At 36.4% G+C, this 27,156-nt stretch overlaps 1 protein-coding gene across 1 annotated transcript in view; it reads right to left on the bottom strand.

The window, feature by feature from the left end:
• The window catches only part of TNKS (tankyrase), a 161,726-nt gene that overhangs the window by 132,917 nt on the left and 1,653 nt on the right, over positions 1–27,156 (bottom strand). Inside the window, exon 2 of the mRNA XM_027530098.1 lies at positions 5,439–5,663. Coding sequence (XP_027385899.1) covers positions 5,439–5,663 — 225 coding nt within the window. The remainder of the gene's footprint in view (positions 1–5,438; positions 5,664–27,156) is intronic.

The following is a 27,156-nucleotide window of genomic DNA, read 5'->3' as shown; positions in this document are numbered from 1 at the left end:
TGCCCCCACAGGCAAAATAAAATATACACACTCTATCTCTAACCACGATTATTTATACCACAGCAAATATAGAAAAGTTCTGGCTTGACACAAAATAAACATATTTCGACACACTGTGGCATTTCTTACTGTCTTATCTGGATTGTCATACCTGAGGGTAGACTATCAAACAACTCACAATAAAGCAACATTCTTAATCTCAGATTCTGTTTATAGATGAAAAGTCTAACTAACACCCACTCCATTTAAAAAACAGAATTAGCAGATTTAAATAACTGAACAACTAAACAATTTTTTAAAGCCCTGAAACTGCAATTATACTTAACAACTTCTAGTTTGGTCAGTGAGAAAGAGGAATGAGAAGGACTCCATAAATCTTTATCTCCAATTTGGGCCTGCCTCTGAAATCTGTCACCAGGGAACTGTACAAAGCAAGGACACAATTTCTTAAATAATATCACAACTACAACTATTACAGCCATTTCAGATAACATGGTGACCACGTAAAGAGAAAGCCAAGTTGGTTACATGAGCCATTTGAATCAAATACCTCTTTCATACAACCCCAAGCTTAAGCCATGCATCTCAATGAACTCCATAGAGTATCTGAATGACCATGTTTAATCTAAAAGTAAATACAAGCATACAATTAATTTCCTTAACAGACAGTCTTGAGCATTAAGTAAAGCATTATCTCACTTTCAAAAATGTATGAGGTCTTTTTTGGTCATTCTTTTGTTCTGTTATTTGACCTTTTCCCCTCTAATTTAAGCATCTTTGATGTATTTCTTAAATGAGAATGAAGGCATTCATTCTGGAAACTTTAGTAGAATACAATGAACAAATAAACTCTCTATATAAATATATATATTTAACACTATTAACCAGAATGCCTACTGAAGTAGTCCCAAATTTACCAGGTAAATGCAAAAACACTAACCTTCTTGAATGCAGCTGAATCAGTGGGCAAGTCATCAACATAATGGTGCTCAGTGTCAGCAGGGATTATTTCAGAAGGGAAAAATTACTATCATTTTTGGCTCTTCTCCTTTTGAAGGATCCAAGTATGGAAGTTTGCCAATTTTTTACTTTTACAAAAATGCAACATTGAGACTTGTTTAAAAGATCCCAATTCAGTTTTTATATGGAAAATGGATGTTAAAAATGCCAAAGGGAGGTACTCTGGCAGGAACAGGCAAGAGATGGAATAATGAAACAAAGGCAAACGAATCAAATTCTCAATGCTTCGCTGAATTTTCAATGAATTTTTGCAAGGAGTAAGAAAGGTGTGGGAAATGACTTTTCTTAACCTAGCTCATTTATAGACGACATATGGATAGATAAAATGACAAGCTAAATCCAGAGCCCTAGTCAAGTTCTCCAGCAGCTGTATTTCTTTGATTCTTATTAAGAAGCTCTAGTTTTCCAGTAGTTTCCTAAAAGTAATCAGGGTTTACATATGTGATTAATGAAAATGATATTCTCTATAGTACTGTTTATACCATAGTGAAAAATCAGAAATCTTCTAAATGGCCTAATATGGATGAAAGATCTAAAAAGTGGTTATTTCTATATAATTCTTGACAGCCTTTAAAAGTGAGGTTAGATTAAAAAATATTCACTGATAATGAAATATGGTCATAACACAGTGAAAAAATAAGAAAATGGCATATGTGGAATGATCTCATTAAAGGACTATGTATATAGGTACACTGACTGTAACAGCACTATCTGACAGAACTTTGTACAATGATGGAGATTTCAATATTCACACACTCGGATACAGTAACCAGTGGACAGATATGGTTATTAGGCACTTGAAATGTGGCTAGTGCAACTGAAGAATTAAATTTAAAAACTTTTACATTTTAACCAGGTTTCATTTATTGGTTACAATATCAGACAGCATAAATCTAGATGGACAGAAAATGAGGTGTGCCGGTTAATATCATTGTACTTGCTAGTAAACCCAGAAAGCTGTTCATCTTCAATATACTATATTTGAAATAACAAAAGACAAGAGTGTATCAGAAGTGGTACCATTCTTCCCTCCTCTGCTCCCAATCCCATGCCACTCTCAAGTTCCAGGACTTTTTAATCAAAGGACCATGGAAGTGATCAGGTAATTTAGTAAAGGGGTATATGATTTGAAGAGAAACATGAGTACATAGAACAGATAATTTAAACTAGAGTTTGAACAAGGAAAGTAAATATATCTTTCTAGATGGAAGACACAGAAAATAGAAATCATTCCTGGAAATCATGAAAGCAAGATTACTTTAGGAGTGAGTTATAATAATAAAGACTTAGTTTAAGCTTTAGTAAATAGATTACCTTAAGTTTTTTTTAAAGTACAGTAAAGATTGCCACTTTAAATTTGTTAAGTATTGGATGATCTAAAAAAAACTAAGAATAAAGAATGTTTGGCGCATTTAAAGAATGAAATTAATTTTTTAGGCTTACAATACACTCTTAAATAAATCTCACTAAGCAGAGAGAACTTTTCATTCTCAGTCAAGAAAACATTTTTTATTATAACAACTTTATATCAGCTCTAGAGACTGTGGCAAAGAAACAGCTTTCTCCTTTCTTTACTAGTAAAATGGTAAGAAATTTGAATCATCCATTTCATGCATAGGATATAAACATTACTGAAGAACTTTGGTTAAGTACTTTGAGTTGCCTTCAAGGGAAAACAGTGAATTATATATCATCTAACCACAGAAGTTTTTGGTAGATTTACCAGCATCACCTTTTTCTTTCTTTTCCCTCCCTATCTCAACTCTTCAAACAAGTACCAACAAAAAATGTTTGACAGTCCATTCATTATAAACAATCCATAACCAGAAGTCAATGCATGCTCAGGACCAATATTCAACAACCCATCCTTAATGAAAAATAACAACAATTTGACGAACAGTCGATTAAATAAACATAGTTTATATCTGACTATAAAATGTTTTATATTTGTATATAAATATCTGTATTACCCAGCAATCACAATCTAAAGCATTTATCTCAGAGAAAAGAAAACTCATCTCCACATAAAAATTTGTACACAAATGTTCACAGGAGCTTTATTTGTAATAGCCAAGAAGCTGAATCAACCAAAACGTTCTTCGGTTGTGAATGCTAAACTACAGTACACCAAAACCATGGCATAATAATCAGCAATTTTAAAAAAGATCTGGAAGGCAAATAAGAAAAAAAAGCCAATCTCAAAAAAATTACATACTGTATGATTCCACTTATAGCACTCTCAAAATGACAAAATTATACAGATGAACATGTTATTGGTTGCTAAGAGTTAAGGATCTGGGATGGGGAGTAGATCATTATAAAAGTAGGCTATAAGTAGGCTTCTCTGGTGGCTCAGATAGTGAGTTCAATCCCTGGGTAGGGAAGATCCCCTGGAAAAGGGAACAGCAACCCACTCGAGTATTCTTGCCTAGAGAATCCCATGGACAGAGGAGCCTAGCAGGCTACAGTCCATGGGGTCGCAAAGAACTGGACATGACTAAGCGACTAATACTTTCACTTTCTTTCATAAATAAAATGAATGAGGGGGAGCTTCCAATAATATGTTCTGTATCTTGACTGCAGTTACATTAATCTGAACATGTGATTAAATGGCACAGAACTCTACACATTGTACCAACACTAGTTTCCTATTTTTGATACTGTATTATGACACCGTAAGATGTAGCCAAAGGGTGAAACTAGGAGGATACATGGACCTTCTCGTACTATTTTTGGAGCTTTCTATGAATCTATAATTATTTCAAAACAAAAAGTTAAAAATACATAATAAATGCCTCTTATTATGTAAAGAGTTCTAAAGAGTCAAATATAATAAAGCAATATGATTTTTTAAGATCTGTGGTTTACCGATAAGTACAACAATCTTGCAAAGACAACATAAAAGGAAATTTTCTTAAAAGCAGCGACAGAATGAAAAATTCAAGAGGTACAGGTAGGAAAATAGAACACTTCAGCCTAAAAGAGATAATACACTGGAAGGTGAAAATTGTGTAAAATTCTTTAACAACAGAAAAATCCAATGGATGTGACAAAGTGAAGCAAGAAAGAATGAGAGTAGGGAGGTTGAAGGTCTAGAAGATTTGGTAAGAGTACACTTCAAATTCAATAACAGTTATCACATAGTAACATCACAAATAACTTAAGAGATTTAGTAATCAGAAAATATGTGGTAAACTCAAGCTTTTCAGATTAGTTTTATGAATGACTTAGTCTAGGACATGGCTGTTTTAGTGAGAGACTTAGGAGGAAATGGGAGAATCAAGTGTAAGATGTCAAAGATCAAAAAGGATAGGGTATAAGGGTCATGTTGAAATGACCTTGAATTTCATTTGGTAAAATTGGCTGGTGAAGTGATAAAGGATAATGGCAGAGAATAGAATAAAGAAGTTTTGTCAGACAATGCAATAATTTGAGGAAAACAAAAAAATATATTTGAAGCTGGAATAGATGGCTATGAAGTGGGAGAAAATCTTTATAACAGCACCACCTCTGTATCTTTAAATGTGACATATTTATTTGAGTTTTATCAGAAAAAATAGCCAATTATACCAAAATGGGTGCCATTCAAGAAGATAATTTGTAAATCAACCTGCTAAAGGCGAAACAAATATCCATCATCTTGAGTTTCAAGAAAGAGACGATACATTCAGGAGACACTATGCTTGTTCTCTAGAAGCCTGTTTTAGATTTCAAAACCAAAGATTTTACACAATAAAGCAAAGTCTAAAATAGATGCCTATTTAGATATACATATAAAGGAGAAAGAAATGCTGATTGAATACAATTTCATATAATCGCAATACTTAAAATTGTTGAAAAGTTCAATTTTGTTTGAAATTGCTTTTTCTCTAGACTCTGTTGAAAATATTAAGCCTTGAACTGTTGTATTCGAATCATTCAACGCTTTTCCAGGGCTAATAAAATAGCTGGTGTTCAATTTTAGCAACATAAAGAAAAAGGTTTTGCCTTGGTACTAGATGACTTTCCTTGAATCAACCTGAACATCCAAATATGTCATCCAATTCAGTAAGAACTTGTACTTTATAATGGTTCTCATTGATGCTAGGATGGAAAACTTTCAGACTTTTAAAGACTGTAAATTAACTAAATTTGATAACAGTAATCCATCAAAATTTAGTTCCACCCCAGCTGGCATTTGCCTTACATTTGGAGAGTTAATATTGTGAATCTTGTTCCTAACCAACTTTAGATTACCATGTCTTTACTTCCCCTTTGATGGAAAATAATTGCTTATAAGAAGTAACAAAGTGTTCCGTATTCTGAGGAAACATTATTTCCACTACAATAAAAAACAAGCAAGGGTAAACCTTTATTTTAAATGTTATTCTATCTGTGGGGCTGACCTTACAATTTAGATATCACCAAATAATACTTACCAATACATACATCGATCTTTCCTTTTATAGCAGCTTCATGCAGAGGGGTATAGTTCCAGTTATCCCTGGCGTTTGGATCAGCTCCTTGGCACAGTAACAGACTTACAACCTCAGCATGGCCAAAAGAACACGCATTATGAAGTGGAATGAGACCGCCATCATCACGAGCATGGACATTAGCACCCATCTGTAGTAAGTGTTCTACCACGTCCTTTCTTCCAAAACCTAAAAATAGGGAAAATATTTTATATTGTAAATCAGTTTTGTAAAAAGAACCATTAGAATTCCTTTAACAATAATATCAACAAATATGAGTAACTGAAGTACTATGTTCTACAGCAAAAAGGTAAAGAAAAAAAAAGATGCCATTCAAATAGATTGCCTCATCTCACAGAACTGAGAACTAAGGAAGCTCTTCCTTTAGTTTGGGCAATTCCTTCCAAAAACATTTCTTCAACACCTATTCCATGCTAGAAATGCAGGATGAATGAGGCAGGATTCCTGTCCAAGGCATTCACTTTCCTCTCAAAATCAGATGCATAAAATCCATTTCTATATTTTTAAATACCAATGAAAATCAAATCTAAGACAAAGCACAGCACTTAACATTACACTAGGGAAATTGGAGAATATACAGATATCAGAAATACATGGTGATAGTTTGGTTACAAACTATCAAATATCAAACTATCAAATATATTAAAAAAAAAACAAATATCTTGGTTACAAGGTATTTGAAAAGGAAGAACTAAAAATAATGCCATAATATCTACTCTTGGGACTGGTACCCAAACTAAATGAAATGTGCAGTTACAATTCAAATTTGGATTTACTGAGTTTGAGGGAATTTTAGGACAAATAAATGAGAATACAGGCTTTTGGAAATACAGAACCAGAACACTGGTGAAAAGCATCACAATTTTCAGACAGAAAAATGGTGGTACTGGAGGGTATTGTTAGAAGAGCCAGAAAAATATCTAAAGCACTGTACAGACTAGGCAAACACTGGGAATGGTAAGAAATACCAAGAAAACACATTACGGATGTTAAAGGGCCACAACATTATGCCAAGTCCAGCATGATGAGGATTTAGTGAGATAATTAAAAATGGAAAAAATAGCCATTTTGATAATTTGAAGGTCATCATAGTACTATGATGAAATTTTAAGCTACAATGCAATGGGTTAAAAAAAAAGATTACTGAAAATATTAGCATTTTTATCTTTACCAGCTTAATACTTTTATTAGTGATCTTTCCTTTCCTACTTTAAATTTTATTAGGACTTGCCAGCTAGGTATCACTGCCTCCATGCTATTACTTACCATGTAATGTTGTTAGAAAATGACAGAACATGACATTTTAACAGTGGAAAGCAGTAATGGTCATATCTTCTTTCATTTTACGCATATATTAACTAAATAAATGAGAATTATGTGGAAAATAGAAACCAAAAAAAGATTTATTTCAATATATGTCCTTTTCACTATCTTTAGAAATTCACTCACTCCAGGAACATAGGCCAAGAAAAAGTCTCCTGCTTTATAGATTTGAGTAAAGCCTGCATGCAAATTCACATTTCCCTAATTAGTGCACTAACAATGTTTGAAAACTAATTTCCTTTCTTCACTAATAATTGAAGTAAAATAAAAAATGCTTGGTACCAGCAAGAAAGTGGTGAAATGGAGTTGTGTTCACACACTGATAATGTGAATATGAACTGGTGCCACATTTTTTTTAAGGTTTTTTGATGTGGGTCATTTTTTAAAAAGTCTTTATTGAATTTGTTACAACATTGCTTCTGTTTTATGTTTTGTTTTCTTGGTCTGGAGGCATGTGGGATCTTAGTTCCCTGACCAGGGATTGAACCTGCACGTCCTACATTGGAAGGAAAGTATTAACCACTGGACTACCAGGGAAGTCTCATGGTACCACATTTCAGAAGAAAATGTAGCATTATCATGAATAGGCTTAAACAAATATACTCTCTGACTCAAAATACCACTTTTCAATTTTTATCATTTAAAAAATGATTTATTCATGGACAAAGATTTTGCATCAAGAATGTTTACCATAATGTTATTTACAGAAAATCATGGAGATTAGATGCCCAATAATATTGTTGCTGCTGCTGCTAAGTCACTTCAGTCGTGTCCGACTCTGTGTGACTCCAAAGACGGCAGCCCACCAGGCTCCCCGCCCCTGGGATTCTCCAGGCAAGAACACTGGAGTGGGTTGCCATTTCCTTCTCCAGTGCAGGAAAGTGAAATGAAAAGTGAAGTCGCTCAGTCGTGTCTGACTCTTAGCGACCCCATGGGCTACAGCCCACCAGGCTCCTCCATCCATGGGATTTTCCAGGCAAGAGTAATGGAGTGGGGTGCTATTGCCTTCTCTGAATAATATTGTTACATAAATGATAAAATGACAGTTTTTGAATAAAATCATCTGTATTGAAAGGATGCCAGAACACTGAATGGACTTAATATCACTGAGCCATATATTTTAAAATGGCAAAAATGGCATTTTACTTTTAAACTGCTTAAAATTAATAAAAAATTTAAATTTATATTTTACCATAGTAAAAAAAAAAAAACAAAAAAGGTATAGACCAACCACCCACGCACCCTCACAGATACACACACAATATTATAAAAAATTCCAACATAGATTTGTGTTGCTTATACATCAATCAGTTCTCCTCCCATTCTTTCTCTACCTTCCCTCCCTTCCTCCCTCCCTTCCTTTCTTTCTTGGCTGTGCCACGCTGCACGTGGGATCTTAGTTCCCTGACAAGGGATGAAGCCTGCATTCCCTGCAGTAGAAGCGTGAGTCTTAACCGCTGGGCCTCCTGGGAAGTCCCTCAATTAGCCTTTTGCATTGCAAATATATAAAATAAAATATAGGAGAAAAAATATGATATTTGAAATATAGATGGATAGAAAATGAGACTAAATCACTAGGTACTAGAAATACGGAATTTTTTCTTCTTTTTTATCTCTTTTCTTATTACATAAAACGTAATTTTGCATAAAATATATGTATGTGTACACATGCAAGTTTAAAAAGGTGGAGGTGAACAGCCAAAATCAGTAAAGATACATTTTATGTGTCAATTATGAAATCATCTAATTTGATTTTGTATTAAAATTCATTAAATCAGTGTTACCCACAAAAAATTAATCCCCTATTTAAAGTACTGTAATTTAGAAAACCATACATAAAAAGCTTATCAAAACATGTACTCTACCTGTACTATTAAGTACAATTCATAACTGGTCATTCGCCACTCTATCCATGTTTAATGCATATGCATTAATTACTTTTTATACATAAAGAGAATTCATTACCTATAATGGTCATACAAGGCCTTTGTTTCATAACCAAGGTTTGTAGCAATTATCTCTGTAACTGATTTTTTTTGGGGGGGTCTAAAGAACCAAAATAAAAATAATAATTAGGGCTGATTCAAAGAACTACACAGAATTTGACCACACAGTAACTTACCTATAAATTAACTCATAGGAAATAGCTTCTAAGTGAAAGTATTACAGACCCACACAAGATGTTCAGTGTCCCATTCCACCAATCTAGCACATGTCAAAAAAAGTTAAGTTACAATTTTTAAAAGGAATAATGTTTCTATTTATACATATCTTTATGGCTTAGTGTTGCTGCTGCTGCTAAGTCACTTCAGTCGTGTCTGACTCTGTGCGACCCCATGGACTGCAGACTACCAGGCTCCTCTGTCCCTGGATTCTCCAGGCAAGAACACTGGAGTGGGTTGCCATTTCCTTCTGCAATGCATGAGAGTGAAAAGTGAAAGTGAAGTCGCTCAGTCATGTCTGACTCTTAGCGACCGCATGGACCCCAGCCTACCAGGCTCCTCCATCCATGGGAGTTTCCAGGCAAGAGTACTGGAGTGGGGTGCCATTGCCTTCTCCAGGCTTAGAGTTACAAAGCACAAAAGAAAAACCAATGAACCATCTCTCTCTGAGCCAACAGAGGCTGTTAAAAATCAAGACAGTGTAACACTCTGATCTTTACCAACAAAACAGTATGTGCTATTAGAAGAGACTCCCAAACTGAGAGTTGTACAAAAGGTATAATTTAACTTTTACAGAAAATTTCTTACAGAAAAATTCTTTTTGCTTAAGTATATGCCTTATTCCTGAAAATAAAAATAGCAGCAATAATGGTTAAGTAGCTAACATTTAGTAAGCTTTTTTTTTCTGACAAGAAGAATGCCAAATGCTTGACAAGTATTAGCTCCTGTGATAACATCCTGTGACAAGCATTTTCCTCATTTTATTGTTGAAGAATTCTTTCCCTCAGTTCTGATATTCATGAACTATACTTCCAAACACACATCTCAAATCTGCCTACTCCCTAGGGTCACCAGCTTGGTTTCAAGCTCCACAATCTCTTGTCTAGACTTCAGCACAAAACCTTTTGTTGGTCTCTCTACTGTCACATCTGCTGCCTAACAATTCATCCTTAACAGAGCAGAGTGTGTCTCTATTCAAGGCATGCACCAGATCAGGTCACTTCCCTGCTTAAAATCCTGCAATGGATTCCAATAACACACATAATAAAAGCTCCTAAGGCTATGGTTTTTCCTGTGGTCATGTATGGATGTGAGAGTTGGACTGTGAAGAAGGCTGAGCGCCGAAGAATTGATGCTTTTGAAGTGTGGTGTTGGAGAAGACTCTTGAGGAGAAGTCCCTTGGACTGCAAGGAGATCTAACCAGTCCTTTCTGAAGGAGATCAGCCCTGGGATTTCTTTGGAAGGAATGATGCTAAAGCTGAAACTCCAGTACTTTGGCCACCTCATGTGAAGAGTTGACTCATTGGAAAAGACTCTGATGCTGGGAGGGATTGGGGGCAGGAGGAGAAGGGGACGACAGAGGATGAGGTGGCTGGATGGCATCACTGACTCGATGGACGCGGTCTCAGTGAACTCCGGGAGTTGGTGATGGACAGGGAGGCCTGGTGTGCTGCGATTCATGGGGTCGCAAAGAGTCGGACACGACTGAGTGACTGATATGATCTGATGCCTTAACAAGTGAGTTGGCCACTCTCACCTCTCCTATCTTATTGAGCTTTACTAACCCTGTCTTTCACTTTCTGTTCCCTGGATATGACAAACTTATTTCAGCCTATAGGACTTTGTACTTGCTGTGTTCTCTGCCTGAAGACCCAGATCTTCACATGCCTAGCTCCTTCTGTCATCCAATTCTTAGCCCAAAGATAAAAACTTGGAGAGACTCTAATTACTCAAGGTCAATCTACCCACCCACGCACACACATTCTTTCAAAATTGTTTTCAACATGAATTCTTTGTACATTTTGGACATTAACCTTTTACCAGAAACATCATTCACAAATACTTTCTTCCACTCAGTAGGTTGCTTTCTCATTTTTGTTGATGGTTTCCTTCACTATGCAGAGGCCTTTTAGTTCAATGTAGTCTACTTATTTTTGCTTTTGTTGCTTTGCTTTTGGTGTCAGAGTCAAAAAATCATCACCAAGAGCTATGTCAAGGAGATTTCACCTATGTTTTCTTCTAAGAGATATATGGTTTTAGGTCTTACACTAAGGTCTTTAATCCATTTTGAGTTAATTTTTGTGTATGGTGTAAGATAGTGGTCCAGTTTCACTCTTTTGCATGTAGATGTCCATTCTCCCAACACCATTTATTAAAGAGACTGTCCTTTCCTCATTGTATATTCTTGGTTCCTTTGTCATAAATTAATTGACCATATATGAATGGGTTTATTTCTGGGCTCTCTATTCTGTCCATTGAGCTGTATGTCTTTTTTTATGCCAATATCATACTGTTTTTATTAAGTTAGCTTTGTAATATAGTTTGAAATCAGAGAACGTGGTATCTTCAGCTTTGTTTTTCTTTTTCAAGATTGCTTTGGCTATTTGGAGTCTTTTGTGTGATATCAGGCAAATTTGAGAACTGTTTTGCTCTATTTCTATGAAATATACCATTGGAATTTTTATAGGGGTTGCATGGAATCTTTATTGCTATATTGTAGTACAGACATTCTAACAATTTTAATTCTTTTAATCCGTGAGCACAGAATATCTTTCCATTTATTTGTCTTCTTCAATTTCTTTCATTAGCATCTTTCAATATACAGGTCTTCATTTCCTTGATTAAATTTACCCTAGGTATTTTATTCTTTTTTTACACTTGTAAATGGGATTGTTCTCTTAATTTCTCTATTAGTTCATTACTAGTGTAAAGAAAGCCTACAGATTTTTATATATTGATTTTATATCCTGCAACTTTATTGAATTTTCTTATTTGAACCTTTTTGATAGAGCCTTCAAGTTTTTCTATATATAGTATCATCTGCAAATATGATAGTTTTATTTCTTTTTTCATCTGGATGACTTTTCTTTTTCTTGTCTAATTGCTCTGGCTAGGATTTCTAATGCTATGTTGAATAAAAGTGGCAAGAGTGGATACACTTATATTGTTCCTGACCTTAAAGAAAACGCTTTTGTCTTTTCACCATTGAGCATGATGTTAGCTATGGACTTGTCACATATGGCCTCTATTATGCTGACATATGTTCCTCTTCTAGAATTAATTCTGTAAGTTGCAAATTTAGAATAGTGAGTCTTCTAATCCATCTGTATGATATACGTTTCCTTCAATTCAGATCTCATATGTACTTCTATTTTGTGTTTTTCTCCATTAATACCTTATTTTTCAAGGATTATTGGGTATTTTAAGGTTTTTTGGCGGTGAAAGGGGCAGTGGTGCATTAGGGGAGGTCAGTAAAACCAGATCGCACAGAACCTCTGAGTCATACATAACCAATCTGAATTTGAGTAGGGCAAGCAAGCAGCAATAAAAAGTTCACCCTGATGAACTGTTCAACTAAACTAAGTTTTATGAACCTCTTTTATAAATTTTAGCATTTTCTTTCCCCTAAAGAGTGTGAGAGACAATTTTATTTTTTTACATACTCAGAAAGCTTAAAAAATATATTATGTGGAAAGTATTGTACTGGCACTATGAGGAAAACCTAAATTGATAACACATTATCTACACGCAATATACATAACAATTTTCTTATTCTAATGTCAGAGTTTCAATTAAAGTCTCTCAAAAATGTTTCAATATCAAATGTAAGGTCATTGGTATCTATTCACTAGGCCTGAGTTTATAGACAGAAAATTGTTTCACTTGTGTTCAGAATTTTAAACTGCTTAAAATTAAAGCCTCAAAGGAACAACCTTAGGCAATATTAAATCTTGTAACTAATAACTATGCATTCTAAAATTTAATAGAAGGAGAAAAACCTAAGGTATCTGGAGTATTTAAACGTGATGTTTTTTTATTTATAGTAGAAAATCATAGCCTAAAGACATTTCGACCTAACTGGATTGTCAGCAAAGCAACAAGGCTATACATCATTTGAACTGCTAAATTCATTGATCTATACTTATAAAACCAACGAGAAAATTTATATCACATCTCTCACATTTTATAATTTATACAAAATTTGTACCCAAAAGACTCTCGAAGTAACAATAAAATATGTTTGGAACTGTCTAGAAAAACAACTCATTAACTTATATATATATATATGTATTATATCTATTTTAGTAACTCAGAAGAAATAACAGAAAGTTACGAAACATAAAATGTTACTTGGTGACAGATGTGTTCACTGTTTTCTCTAAAATCTTTAGGAAGAACTTGAACCTAAAATATCAGAATAACCTGCTTACTTTCTTAAGCATACCAATCCATTTCCACCACCCCCCCAAAAAAAAAACAAAACAAGGCTCTTACAATGACAATAAAATTACTTTCAATGAAACAAAATTCAGCCATGACACATTTATGCAATAGCTGAAAGGTTTCTAAAGTAACTTTTCTTTCCCAGCCAACAAACTTATTCACCAATTTAATACCAGTAGTTCCAGGTATGGAGAAGGCAATGGCACCCCACTCCAGTACTCTTGCCTGGAAAATCCCATGGACGGAGGAGCCTCGTGGGCTGCAGTCCGTGGGTTCGCTAAGAGTCGGACACGACTGAGGGACTTCACTTTCACTTTCTACTTTCATGCATTGGAGGAGGAAATGGCAACCCACTCCAGTGTTCTTGCCTGGAGAATCCCAGGGATTGGGGAGCCTGGTGGGCTGCCATTTATGAGGTCGCACAGAGTCGGACATGACTGAAGCGACTTAGCAGCAGCAGCAGCAGCAGCAGCAGCAGTTCCAGGTATCTGTGAGCATCTCTAAAGGTCTATTAAGCACAGTAATTTATAACTGTACTGAATTAAAAATCAATAAATGATGTTGGGAAAATTAGATGGCTACAGGCAAAAGAACCAAAGTGAACTACTTTATCACGCTATGTACAAAAATAAATTAAAAACGGATTAGAGACTTAAATTTAAGACCTGAAACCACAAAGCTTCTAGAAGAAAACACTGGCAGTACACTCTCTGACCTCAGTCTTAGCAATATTTTGGGGGTTATGACTCCTCAGGTGAGAGAAACAAAAGCAAGAGTAAACAAATGAGACTACATCAAACTACAAAGTTCTGCACAATGAAGGGAACTATCAACAAAATGAAAGGCCACCTCCTGAATGAAATATCTGCAAATGATGTGTCTGATAAAGGGGTTAATACCAAAAATATACAATGAACTTATACAACTCAACACCAAAAAAAAAAAAAAAAAAAAACCCACCCAATTTTAAAAATGGTAGAGGATCTGAACATTTTTCCAAATAAGACATACAGATGACCAAGAAACACATGAAATATGTTCAACTCCTTATTTATCAGGAAAATACAAATAAAAACCACCTCACACCTCTTGGGATAACTATTATCAAAAAGACAACAAATAATAAGTGCTGGTGAGGATGTGGAAAAAAGGGAACTGCTGTGTAGTGTTGGTGGGAATGAAAACCATGTAGTCACTATGGAAAACTGTACGGAGGTTCCTCAAAAGAAAAAAAACTACTAGACAATCCAGCAAGTCCACTTCTGGGTATTTTTCTGAACAAAAGTAAAACACTAATTCAAAAAAATATCTTTTTTGCACCACTATGTTCACTGCATTATTCGTAGGTCAACTGTATTTAAAAAGTAAACAAACTCAGAGAAAGAGATCAGATTTGTGGTTATCAGAGATCGGGTGGGGCTGCAGGAAGGGGAACTGAATAAAGATTGTCAATACAGACAAGTCCAGCTATAAGTAAGTATGAAGGATGTAATGTGCAACAGAACAAATACAGTTACAACTGCTCTAGGTTACACATGAAAGATGTTAAGAGAGTAAATCCTAAGCATTCTCATCACAAGGAAAAAACATTTGTTTCTTTTTCATTTTCTACTTATATGAGATGACAGATATTCACTATACTTACGCTGATAATCATTTCATGACATACATAAATCAATCATTATGCCATACATCTTAAAAACTATACAGTGTGATAAAGCAAACTTTATCTCAATAAAACTAGAAGGAAAAAAGCCTGACTCACACCTGTATCTTGGCTGATGTGCAGGAGGCAGCCTCAAAATTAGGAGGACACCCAGCAGAGCAGATCCATTTCAACATGATGGGTAGTTCTATTTTTTTTAAGTTTTCAGTTTCACTACATTTTATGGAGAAAATTATGGGTTTCCTCGCTGGCTCAGTGGTAAAGAAACCTGCAATGCAGGAGCTGCAGGAGACACAGGTTCGATCCTAGGTCGGGAAGATCTCCTGGAGGAGGGCACTGGCAACCCACTCCAGTGTTCTTGCCTGGAGAACCCCATGGACAGAGGAGCCCGGCGGGCTACAGCCCACAGAGTCGCAAAGAGTTAGACACGACTGAAGCGACTTAGCACACATGCACACGTAGAGGAAATTACATGCCACAATATTATGCTCTAAACTGGGAGGTAGGGGAAGTCTTGCGATAATTCTTTAAAATGTCAAAGGTTTTCTATGGACTGGGTTAAATTTACGAAGTCCAATATACACAGATCTCTGGATACCTATTAGATTTCTGCTTACTTTATAAGAAATGTTCTATGACAAAAAAAATACATTTTTTACTTAACATTCAAAGTCATTATTACTTCCTTTTCTAATTTCAATTCTAACTATATCAGCTTTTAAATAAAGAACTATTTTACATTTCATTAGATCAGAAGTCATGGTTAGGCAAAAGGAAGTATATTCCCTGTTACTTCTAAAATAACAGTTTAGAAAGCCAACTACAAAATGACTTCTATAAAGCAATAAAGTTGCATATATTTTTCATTTGTCAAAGGTGGATTCTGACCAATTTAATTTCTCCATCTTACAGAATCTGATTTAGAAAGGAAAACATTTATAGTTAGATAGAAGAAAAGAACTATGGCATTAGGAAGCACTAAAAAATGAAGTATTTCATTAGGAAGCAGTAGAAAAATGTATGTTTTCCCCCAAAACACTGGGAAAAAACACCAAAAGTGAAAGGACAAGACACGAATTCCAGATGCCAGTTTAAACAACAACAAAAATACAAAACAAACAAACAAAAACAAGGTAAAAAAATCACAGCTCCTTGGGAAGGAAGAGAAAAAAAAGGCTGAGTGCCACTGTGGGAAGAAACATCAGCTTAACTGCAGATGATCGGTCACCCTGGCTAGGACAGAGAACAGGGGCAAGTGACCTGAGTCCTCCCCTCACCTCTGCCACCCTGTCCCCTGTGCTGCAGCAGAACACGAGTTCGGTATCTCCAGTGCACCTCTAGCCAAAAGAGAAGCGACAATACGAGGCAGAACAGTGGAACCTGGCTGAGGTGGGAAGCAAAGCACATGCCTACAGGACAGAAGAGAGTCAGGGGAACCCTGAGCACCTAGGATGGCATCACATCCAGGGCCTCTCTACCCTGACGCATGCCCTTATTTGGCTAAAACCATATGGAGAACCAAAAGCTAGAACCCCAAACTCATCCTCTCAAATGCAATACTGGCCCAAGTAGCTGTCATTTCCAAGGGATTATAAGCTCACAGCAGAAAATAATAGGATGTCTGAGGAGTGCAAGCACCATGACAGAATAAATGAGAGCAGAATTAATAGACCAAAAAAAGATATTTAAAACTGGCAAATTAAGTGTTGCCAGCGAAAAACTGGAGAATACTGAAAACATGAGAACAAAAATCTATCAAGTGAAACCAACTGGAAATATTATCTTGAAAAATATAATAGGAGAAATGAAGGATATAATAAATTGACTGGGTAACAGTGGAAATAAACGAAACAATTCCTGAGGAAAAACCGGTTGACGAACTCTCCCAAAAAACATCGGATAAGGAGAAACTGAAGTAAAGGAGAGAAGAGAGAGGCGAGACAGAGGACTGGAAGAGAGGGCAGATAAATGTAGAAATAATGACAGGACATCTACTAATTAAAGGAAAATGCAAAATTCCAGATTAATAAGAGTTCTGCTGCTGCTGCTGCTACGTCGAGTCAGTCGTGTCCGACTCTGTGCGACCCCACAGACGGCAGCCCACCTGGCTCCCCCGTCCCTGGGATTCTCCAGGCAAGAACAAGTTGGTTGCCATTTCCTTCTCCAATGCATGAAAGTGAAAAGTGAAAGTGAAGTCGCTCAGCCATGTCCAACTCTTAGCGACCCCAAGGACTGCAGCCCGCCAGGCTCCTCCATCCATGGGATTCTCCAGGCAAGAGTACTGGAGTGGAGTGCCATTGCCTTAGTACCAAATAGGATGGATGAAAAAAATACAAATTCTCAGACTACTCCAGACCAACTGAATGAGAAGAAGTGGGGGTGTGGCCTAGCAACCTGCCTTAACAAAGCCTTCCCGGTGACTGTGATATGAAGTTTGAGAACCACTGAGCTAGTGCTTCTCGAAGTTATAACCCTCTGAAAACTACATGTAAGTTTGATGTTTAAATATGTGTTTCAGAGGAAATGTCCATACCTATTATCAGATTCTCAAAAAAAAAAAAAAAAAAAGGTTAGCAAAATTAGGAACTATTTGTATTAGCTCAACAGTTTTCAAAGTGTGGTCTGTGGACCCCTGGTGGTTCCAGAGACCCTTTCTGGGGGGATCTGAGAAGTCAAAACCACTTACAAAATAATATTAAGACAGTGCTCATGATAATGCAAAAGCAACAGTAGGTAAAACTGCTGACACCTTGACATGAACCAAAACACTGGCACCAGCCAGTCACTGTATTCTGTAGCGCTGACATACTTGGACACATATTAGTCACTGCATTCTTCACCATCAGACCCTCACAGTTTTTTTTAAAAAACCCACCAGCTTCACATAAGAGTGTTCTTCATAAAATAAAACAAAAGTTGCTTCTTTTTTAAAAAAAGTCTACCACAGAAGAAAAAAGTTGCAAGTCCACACAAACAAGCCAATAAATCATCTGCCACCAACCACTGGTTTAGTTTGTGTTACACCAAAAAGGCTAAAGGGAAAGGAAAATTTACAACACTTTATTTCCTTTTTTTGTTACAATTAAAAAATTCACAAACCTTAATTCAAAAGGGAACTGACACATTCCAAGAAAACACTCAAAAAAAAAAAAAAGGGTTTAAGCTCACACTGCTCTCATTTTAAACATAGATTCCTGAACCAACAGGCAAAGCAAGTTTCTACTCGACAAAGGTCCCGGCAACTCACTGTAGGGAAAAGCAATTCTGAATATCTGATGAAGCCTATTAAGGAAAACCCAGTAGGCACACAAAAACAAAACACTCATAACTTTCCTCAATTATTCAAAATTAAATAACTTTTAGAACATGAACCTCAAAGTTATCTTGAGCACCTGGGCTTTAGTATAAATACCCCAGAAACCCATGCTGCTGCTGCTGCTAAGTCACTTCAGTTGTGTCCGACTCTGTGCGACCCCACAGACGGCAGCCCACCAGGCTCCCCCATCCCTGGGATTCTCCAGGCAAGAACACTGGAGTGGGTTGCCATTTCCTTCTCCAATGCGTCTAAGTGAAAAGTGAAAGGGAAGTCACTCAGTCGCGTCCAACTCTTACCGACCCTATGGACTGCAGCCTACCAGGCTCCTCCGTCCATGGGATTTTCCAGGCAAGAGTACTGAAGTGGGGTGCCATTGCCTTCTCCTCAATTCTTATTATGAACCCACATTGATGATACAGGTGTTAGGCTCCCCCCAAGATCAGGGCTACAACCTACCTTTCTGAGTGTTCCTGTCAGAAGAATAAACATAGACCAAGGTAACTTTAAGTACCCTGACATAGGGGAAAAATGAGAATTTAAGAGGCTCTTGTGTCTTCAATTGTATCTCTCTCATATTTTACAACCAACTACTCAAAACATTTGTCCAAAAAGCAAAAACAGGCTATTAAATACATTTATGAATAAGTTACTCTAGTGTTTTCACCTGCATTTCATTGCAAGACTCATGGTGATGTTTACTCCTTTCTAAGACCTAACACTAAAATAAAATGCATGTGCTTAGCATTATTACATTCCTCTATCACTTTTCTTCTCCTGGGCTCTAAGTTGCAGATCCAACTTTTTTTTTTTTAAACATATCTATGCTCACAACTTGGCTCTTGAAGATATATCCTTCAGATATATTTCTTTGGTCTTTAAACTGCCAAAGAATCATGTCTGGTTTGGAAGAAAGGCATACCTAGCCTGTGACCTAGTCAGTTCCTTGCGAAAGAAAGGGATGCCTGCGGGGAGGAAAAAAAGGCAGGTGACTAGACTAAGCCTCTCTTCATGAAAATTTCTATGTAAATAGACTATGAGGAAGACATCTTACCTATAAAATGCCCTTAGCACGATGTCTCTGGTTAAGGCTCCTAGAAAGCAGCAATGTATGCTATATAAACTAAGATATCAATATAAAATTATGCTGCTTAATTTAAATGCTATGCCTGTAAGAGATGATCCTGCAAACCTTCCTGTGAGACTTACTCTATTCTAGGTCAGAGTTCCATGTCCAACATGAGGAGAAAGGACAAGGGGAGTTACCCTCAAGGTTCAGGCTTTTATTTTTATCCTTGATTATTTAGCAATTAATTTCTCTAAAAATGAGCAGTAAAAAAAAAAAAAAAAAAATGAGGTCAAATTCCATGCAGAGTTTTCATAAGAATGTGAGCAGGGTAACACCTCTATTAGCAATATAGACTAGAAGAAAATGACCCCCCAAAAAACCAAAATTAGGATCTACTATTTCAATATTAGCTAAAAGACAATATGAAAAAGATGTAAGATATGAAAGCCTCGTATATATGTGAGTTAGAATAAGATGACGGAACTCAGAAATTACTCAAAATAAAAAAGTATTTCAGAAGTAAAGACTAAACAAGAAGGAAAACAAAAGTGAAAAAAAAAAATACACACAATGCCTTATGACAGGGATCAGCAAACTAAAATTCATGTGCCAAATCTGGCCATCCCTTTTACAAATAAAGTTTTATTGGAACATAACTATACCATCCATTTATGCATTGTTTATGGATACTTTCATGGCACAAAAGCAGAGGTGACCAGTTGACACAGTTGAAACAGAGATCCACAGGGCATGAAGCCTAAAATCTTTACTGTCTGGCCATATATATATAAAGTTTCCTAACTCCTGCTTATGAGAAATGAAAGGTAAAAGGGGAAATCTTTTAAAAGAAATAAGGATATATTTTCTTTTTTGGGGTGGCTCAGATGGTAAAGAGTCTGTCTGCAATGTGGGAGACTAGGTCTGATCCCTGGGTTGGAAAGATCCCCTGGAGAAGGAAATGACAACCCACTTCAGTATTCTTGCCTGGAGTATTCCATGGACAGAGGAACCATGGGGTCACAAAGAGTCAGATAGGACTGAGCGACTAATACTTTCACATGCCTAAGTTTATACATCTAACAATGCCAGTAAAATTATGAAAACATAAATTTACAAGGTAAATTACAAGGAAAAAGTAAAATTACATTATTCTTTTTTGCAAAGGATGGAAAACATAGCTATACATTGTTCTGTTGTAGTAATGCACAGAAATAATTTTAACTGAACATATACAATGTTTGTAAGTTTCGGGTATATAGCACACTGATTCAGTTACCCATATATATAAGTTTTATATATATATATATACACACACACACACACACAAAAGGGGCCTCCCTGGTGGCTCAGATGGTAAGGGACCTGCCTGCCCAGATTCCTGACCTACACCTGGAATCTCGAACCACAGAAAATAAAATATGCTTGTTATTTGAAGCTACTAAGTTTTGGGGTGAAAAGCGGAAGCGTTAGTCACTCAGTCGAGTCTTACTCTTTGTGACCCCATGACTGTAGCCTGCCAGGCTCCTCTGTTCATGGGGATTCTTCAGGCAAGAATACTGGAGTGGATTGCCATTCCCTTCTCCAGGGGATCTTCCTGACCCAGGGATCAAACCTGGGTCCCCCACATTGCAGGCAGATCCTTTACCATCTGAGCCACCAGGGAAATCAGGGAAGTGTTGGGGTAGCTTCATACACATTAGGAAATACAGTTACTAATATGCCAGCAAATTTGGAAAACTCAGCAGTGGCCACAGGACTGGAAAAGGTCCGTTTTCATTCCAATCCCAAAGAAAGGCAGTGCCAAAGAATGCTCAAACTACCACACAATTGCACTCATCTCACACACTAGTAAAGTAATGCTCAAAATTCTCCAAGCCAGGCTTCAGCAATATGTGAACCATGAACTTCCAGATGTTCAAGCTGGTTTTAGAAAAGGCAGAGGAACCAGAGATCAAATTGCCAACATCCGCTGAATCATCGAAAAAGCAAGAGTGTTCCAGAAAAACATCTATTTCTGCTTTATTGACTATGCCAAAGCCTTTGACTGTGTGGATCACAAGAAACTGTGGAAAATTCTGAAAGAGATGGGAATACCAGATCACCTGACCTGCCTCTTGAGAAACCTTTATGCAGTTCAGGAAGCAACAGTTGGAACTGGACATGGAACAATAGGCTGGTTCCAAATAGGAAAAGGAGTACATCAAGGCTGTATATTGTCACCCTGCTTATTTAACTTCTATGCAGAGTACATCATGAGAAACGCTGGACTGGAAGAAGCACAAACTGGAATCAAGATTGCCAGGAGAAATATCAATAACCTCAGATAAGCAGATGACACCACCCTTATGGCAGAAAGTGAAGAGGAACTAAAAAGCCTCTTGATTAAAGTGAAAGAGGAGAGTGAAAAGTTGGCTTAAAGCTCAATATTCAGAAAATGAAGATCATGGCATCTGGTCCCACCACTTCATGGGAAATAGATGGGGAAACAGTGGAAACAGTGTCAGACTTTATTTTTCTGGGCTCCAAAATCACTGCAGATGGTGACTGCAGCCATGAAATTAAAAGATGCTTACTCCTTGGAAGGAAAGTTATGACCAACCTAGATAGCATGTTCAAAAGTAGAGACATTACTTTACCAACAAAGGTCCATCTAGTCAAGGCTATGGTTTTTCCAGTGGTCATGCATGGATGTGAGAGTTGGACTGTGAAGAAGGCTGAGTGCTGAAGAATTGATGCTTTTGAACTGTGGTGTTGGAGAAGACTCTTGAGAGTCCCTTGGACTGCAAGGAGATCCAACCAGTCCATTCTGAAGGAGATCAGCCCTGGGATTTCTTTGGAAGGAATTATGCTAAAGCTGAAACTCCAGTACTTTGGCTACCTCATGTGAAGAGTTGACTCATTGGAAAAGACTGATGCTGGGAGGGATTGGGGGCAGGAGGAGAAGGGGACGACAGAGGATGAGATGGCTGGATGGCATCACTGACTCAATGGACATGAGTCTGAGTGAACTCCGGGAGTTGGTGATGGACGGGGAGGCCTGGCGTGCTGCAATTCATGGGTTGCAAAGAGTTGGACACGATTGAGCGACTGAACTGAACTGAACTGAACTGAATACAGTAAGGCTTTAATAATTACTAATATAGTCCTACTGATTTGCCCAGTTTAAAAAAAGGTAAGTGGACTTTATGAAAAAATATAAATGGCAGATAAACACATGGAAAGGTCAGGGAAATGCAAAATAAAAGCAGAATGAGATACCACACATTCTCATCAGACTGGTTAAAATGAAAGCAACAGAAAACATTAAATGTTGGCAAAGACATGGAACAATGGAAACTCTTGTATGTTGTTAATGGGAATGTAAAATGGCACATCCACCTTGAGAAAAGGTCTGGCAGTTTCTTATAAAACTTAAAATTTACCTACCCTAAAGCCCAGCAATTTCAATACGAGGTACTGAGAAAGATCTACGTTCTCAAAAAGAATTTTACAAGAATGAGCGTAACAGCTTTATTCGTAATAGTCAAAAACTGAAAACAGCCTAAGGGTCTAAAAGTAGGGATAAACCAAACTGAAGGTATAAAGCAAATGTAGCATGCTCATATAATGAAGTACCTACTACTGATACAAGTTACATCAAAAGCATTATGTTTAGCAAAAGAAGTCTTACCAAAAAAGGAAATATTGCATAATTCCATATATATGAACTTCTAAAACAGACAACCCAATCTATAGTGGAAAAAAGTTGGAACAATGTGTCTGCTGGGAGGGGAGGGGTAGGGATAGAGGGAAATAACATGAAGGAACTTTCTAAATTAGCTGTAACGATTTGGATTATACAGGTATTTGCATTTGTCAGAATTCTGTGAATATAAGATGTAAGATTTGTACAGATTTTATATGAAAAGACAAATCTTTAAACAAACACTAAACTCTGGATAATGATATGTATACTGGTGTATTTACGGGCAGCTGCACAAATGTCTACAAATTACACATCATAAAAAAAAATACTGATGTATAAAGGAAAATATAAGCAGACACGTATATAACAGAAATCAGACAGTATTTTTAACCGATGTATGTATTCCTCTATGGTTGCAGTCTGCTTGTTACCAACTTATTACTATTGAGAGACACTTCTACGTAACACCTTCATTTAACTAATTTGCTCTTTCAATCATTTGCTTCCAAAGAGCAGTACCATTAATCCAAAAGAAAGAGACACTTTGTACACCTGTCTAACTAAAAGTTCTATATGAACTTTTTAAAAGTGGTACCTTAACCAAAGTATAAGGTGTTGAGAAAAGACTAAGTAAAAGATAATTCAATTTGTAGTCAACAATTTTAAGTCTGAGAAGGTATTTATGAAACTAGCTCCTTTTCTTCTTGTATCAAATCGGACCTTTACTAAACCTTGAGGCAAAAATATTTGCTATAATCAAGGACTATATAACTATATAAACATTTGTATAATCAAGGACTTTGCCAGATAATGTATAGAAAGATTCCCATTCCAGAACTAAAGTGTTCTGACTCATTTTTTTACCTACTGATGGGCAACAACAGTCTAGAGCCTGGTGTTTTGTTTTGTTCTTTTTTAAACAGAATTGAAACAGTGAAGGAGATGGAGGTAGGGGGACAAGTATGGACATGATGGAAAAAATGAACAGAAAGAGAAATGAGTAGGGCAATCTCTATACGGTTAATATGCGTTGAGGGAGATATCTCTCAAATCAAAAGAAAGCACAAAACTCCCATACATATTTTGCTGGTTTTGATATTGAAGTACCCTATATTACAAGTCCTAGTCAAGTCATATGTTAACTAATGCTCACCATTCAAGTAACCAGGAAGCCTACTTCAAAATTTCTTCAGTTTAAAGTAAATACCATGAAATTTCAGAAATCAGTGCTTCATTAAACACTTTTTTCGTTGTTTTTTCACAAAGACCTTATCCGAACTTTTCTTTAAAAAGAAAACTCAGGATATACTGGTCCTTTAACAAAAATACGTCATTACTAGGAATTGAATTCAGGAGATACATCACTCTAAATTGATCCTATTTCAACAGCTTTGATAGTCCTTTGAACAACCAAGGTCAAGCATCTTATCTGTAAAAGTCTTATATAAACTCTGCTGCCGCTGCTGCTGCTACTAAGTCACTTCAGTTGTGTCCGACTCTGTGAGACCCCATAGATGGCCTCCTACCAGGCTCCTCTGTCTCTGGGATTCTCCAGGCAAGAACACTGAAGTGGGTTGCCATTTCCTTCTTCTGGATCATTTTAATATAGTCATTTTAAGAAGGTATCAGAAGCAGTACTGTAAGAATCTATACCAATAGTGGAAACTAAAGATTATGTTTCTAGTTGTGGACATTATTAATACTGTCTCTAAGACACATTTAACAATTATCAGAGTCCAAAGTGGGATAGAAAGGATTCTTAACTCCGCTGCTGGAAAGACTTATGGTTTAAAAAAAAGACATAAGGATTTAAATATGAATACGACTTCACACCACTTCAAAGAGCCTTAAAAATGATTTCATTTCATTCCATAGAACTATACTTATTTTTAAATGGAAATAAAGGCATTAATTAACATTCTTCCTTCCCATCTTTGCTTGGCTAGCTTGGACTCATCCTTTAAATCCTCGCTTTAAAACATCTCTTTATCTAGAAAGACTTCTTTAAATGATCTAAAATCAGGACAAACGTCCTTACTGCCTGCTCCAAAAGAGAACAGTTTACTTTTCCTATCACTCTAGGACACTTTGTGGGGTTTTTGTTATTGTTGCTTTTAGTTTTCCCCAGTAGACTGTAAGCTCCATAAGGGTAAGGACAACTGACCACTTCAAAACTGTGTCAATATTTAACACCAACCTATGATAAGCTATCAGCTCACTTGGTAAAGAATCTGCCTACAATGCAGGAGATCCCGTTTTGATTTTTGTGTCAGGAAGATCAGCTGGAGAAGGGATAGGCTACCCACTCCAGCATTCTTGGGCTTCCCTTGTGGCTCAGTTGGTAAAGAATCTGCCTGCAATGTGGGAGACCTGGGTTCAATCCCTGGGTTGGGAAGATTCCCTGGAGAAGGGAAAGGCTACCCACTCCAGTATTCTGGCCTGGAGAATTCCATGGGGTTCTGTAAAGTCCATAAGGTCCCAAAGAGCTGGACACGACTGAGTGACTTTCACATCTTAAGTAATTAAAGATTTGTGGAACACTGGAACTACAATTTTTAAATCTTTTCATCCAAGGCATGGTACCAATTTCCTATCTTTAAAACAGCTCTTCCATGACATTCAGTGACTAGCATTCCAATCATGTAATAGTCAACTGAGAATCACTTTTAATTACCCAGCCTAGGCATGAACAAGACTAGATTAAACAAAGCTTTAATGCTATGAACATAAACATGAAATACAGTAAATTGACTATAGTATTACGCTTTTACACCATAGACAGTTTCACTGTTTTTGTTCCCTTTTCCACACGGAACTAAAACAGATTATTTTTTTCCCTAAATAAGCCAGTTCAAGATTAGGGTCTCATAACTACAACATAATTACAGGACTGTTTCACTGTTTGTCTTCTAGCTTAGCTGGGTACACATAAAACTCTAAAAACAGAATAAAAAGTAACTATTGTGGCAAACAGAAGATGTGACTTGGGAGATAAGCACTATTTTATGTGTGACTAATCCTAAATATTACCAAAATTAATGTAACTATCATCTGCAAGTGATTACTTACAATGCAGTATGATGAAAAATGGCAAGATTCGTGAAACAACGTGTTCTAATAGGAAAATTTGGAATAAAGTCTACAAAGGCAGTTTTGCTTCATTTATTATAGATCTTTCATCCTGCCTAAAAAAAAGAAATGATTTCATCTAAAATAAGCAACACTTGTGAGCATCTGTCCACTTAAATGGGAGCCTGATTTTGATTCAATTCTACATTCCTAATAGTTGATGTTCAGTTGCTAAGCCATGTCTGACTCTTTGTGACCCTACAGACTGCAGCATGCCAGGCTTCCCTGTCCTTCACCATTTCCCCGAGTTTGCTCAAACTCAGGTCTATTGTGTTGATGATGCCATCCAACCCTCTCACCCTCTGTCGCCCCATTCTCCTCCTGCCCTCAATCTTTCCTAATAGTAGTGTCCACATTCCCAGCGATCTAATAATGATTTCCTGTTAAGTATTTCTCACACTGCTGACCATGACTCATTAATGGGATAACAAATAGCATTTGCAAGAAAGGAAATGGATTAGGATATAAAATATCAGAGTACAACACATGTAGCAAGGCAAAGAAGTGTTTCCTGAAACTTTTGATTCACTTTGCATGTTACAAAATAAAATTTATTGCTAAGTATGGACTGCAAAAAAAAAAAAAAATGTGAACATTACTCTTGGAGTGTATATGCCCCCAATTAATTCTTCTCCCCAAACACTGCCAAAGTGAAAACTCCATAAAAATTACTCACAAAAATGAAAAGTCATCTTAAACCAAGTGTAATTGTTTAACCTGGACTTCACACATTTCAAAATCAAACTAAGTTTAAATCCAAGTTCCACTACTTCTTTTGTGAATTTAGGATTATTTAAGTGTACATGCTTCACTTTCATCATCTGTAAAATGAGGATAAAAATATTTTCCGAGTTCTGGTAGAAATAAACAATACATTAAGTTCTTAACATACGCTTTACATTAACAGAACAAACTCAAAGAGTGGTATATATTAGAAATACAGCATGAAACTTAACAGAAGTTATCTTCGGAGTATCATCTCTGATTATGTGTGATGCTTTTTCATTTCGTATATTTCTGTACTATATGAATGTACATACAACATACACATTTCTAATGTAACATTTCTAAGGTATATAACCTTAGCATT

The sequence above is a fragment of the Bos indicus x Bos taurus genome, chromosome 27 (assembly GCF_003369695.1).
Source record: "Bos indicus x Bos taurus breed Angus x Brahman F1 hybrid chromosome 27, Bos_hybrid_MaternalHap_v2.0, whole genome shotgun sequence".
Lineage (NCBI taxonomy): Eukaryota > Metazoa > Chordata > Mammalia > Artiodactyla > Bovidae > Bos > Bos indicus x Bos taurus.
The sequence above is the reverse complement of the archived record's forward strand: the minus strand, read 5'-3'. Positions and strand labels throughout refer to the sequence as shown.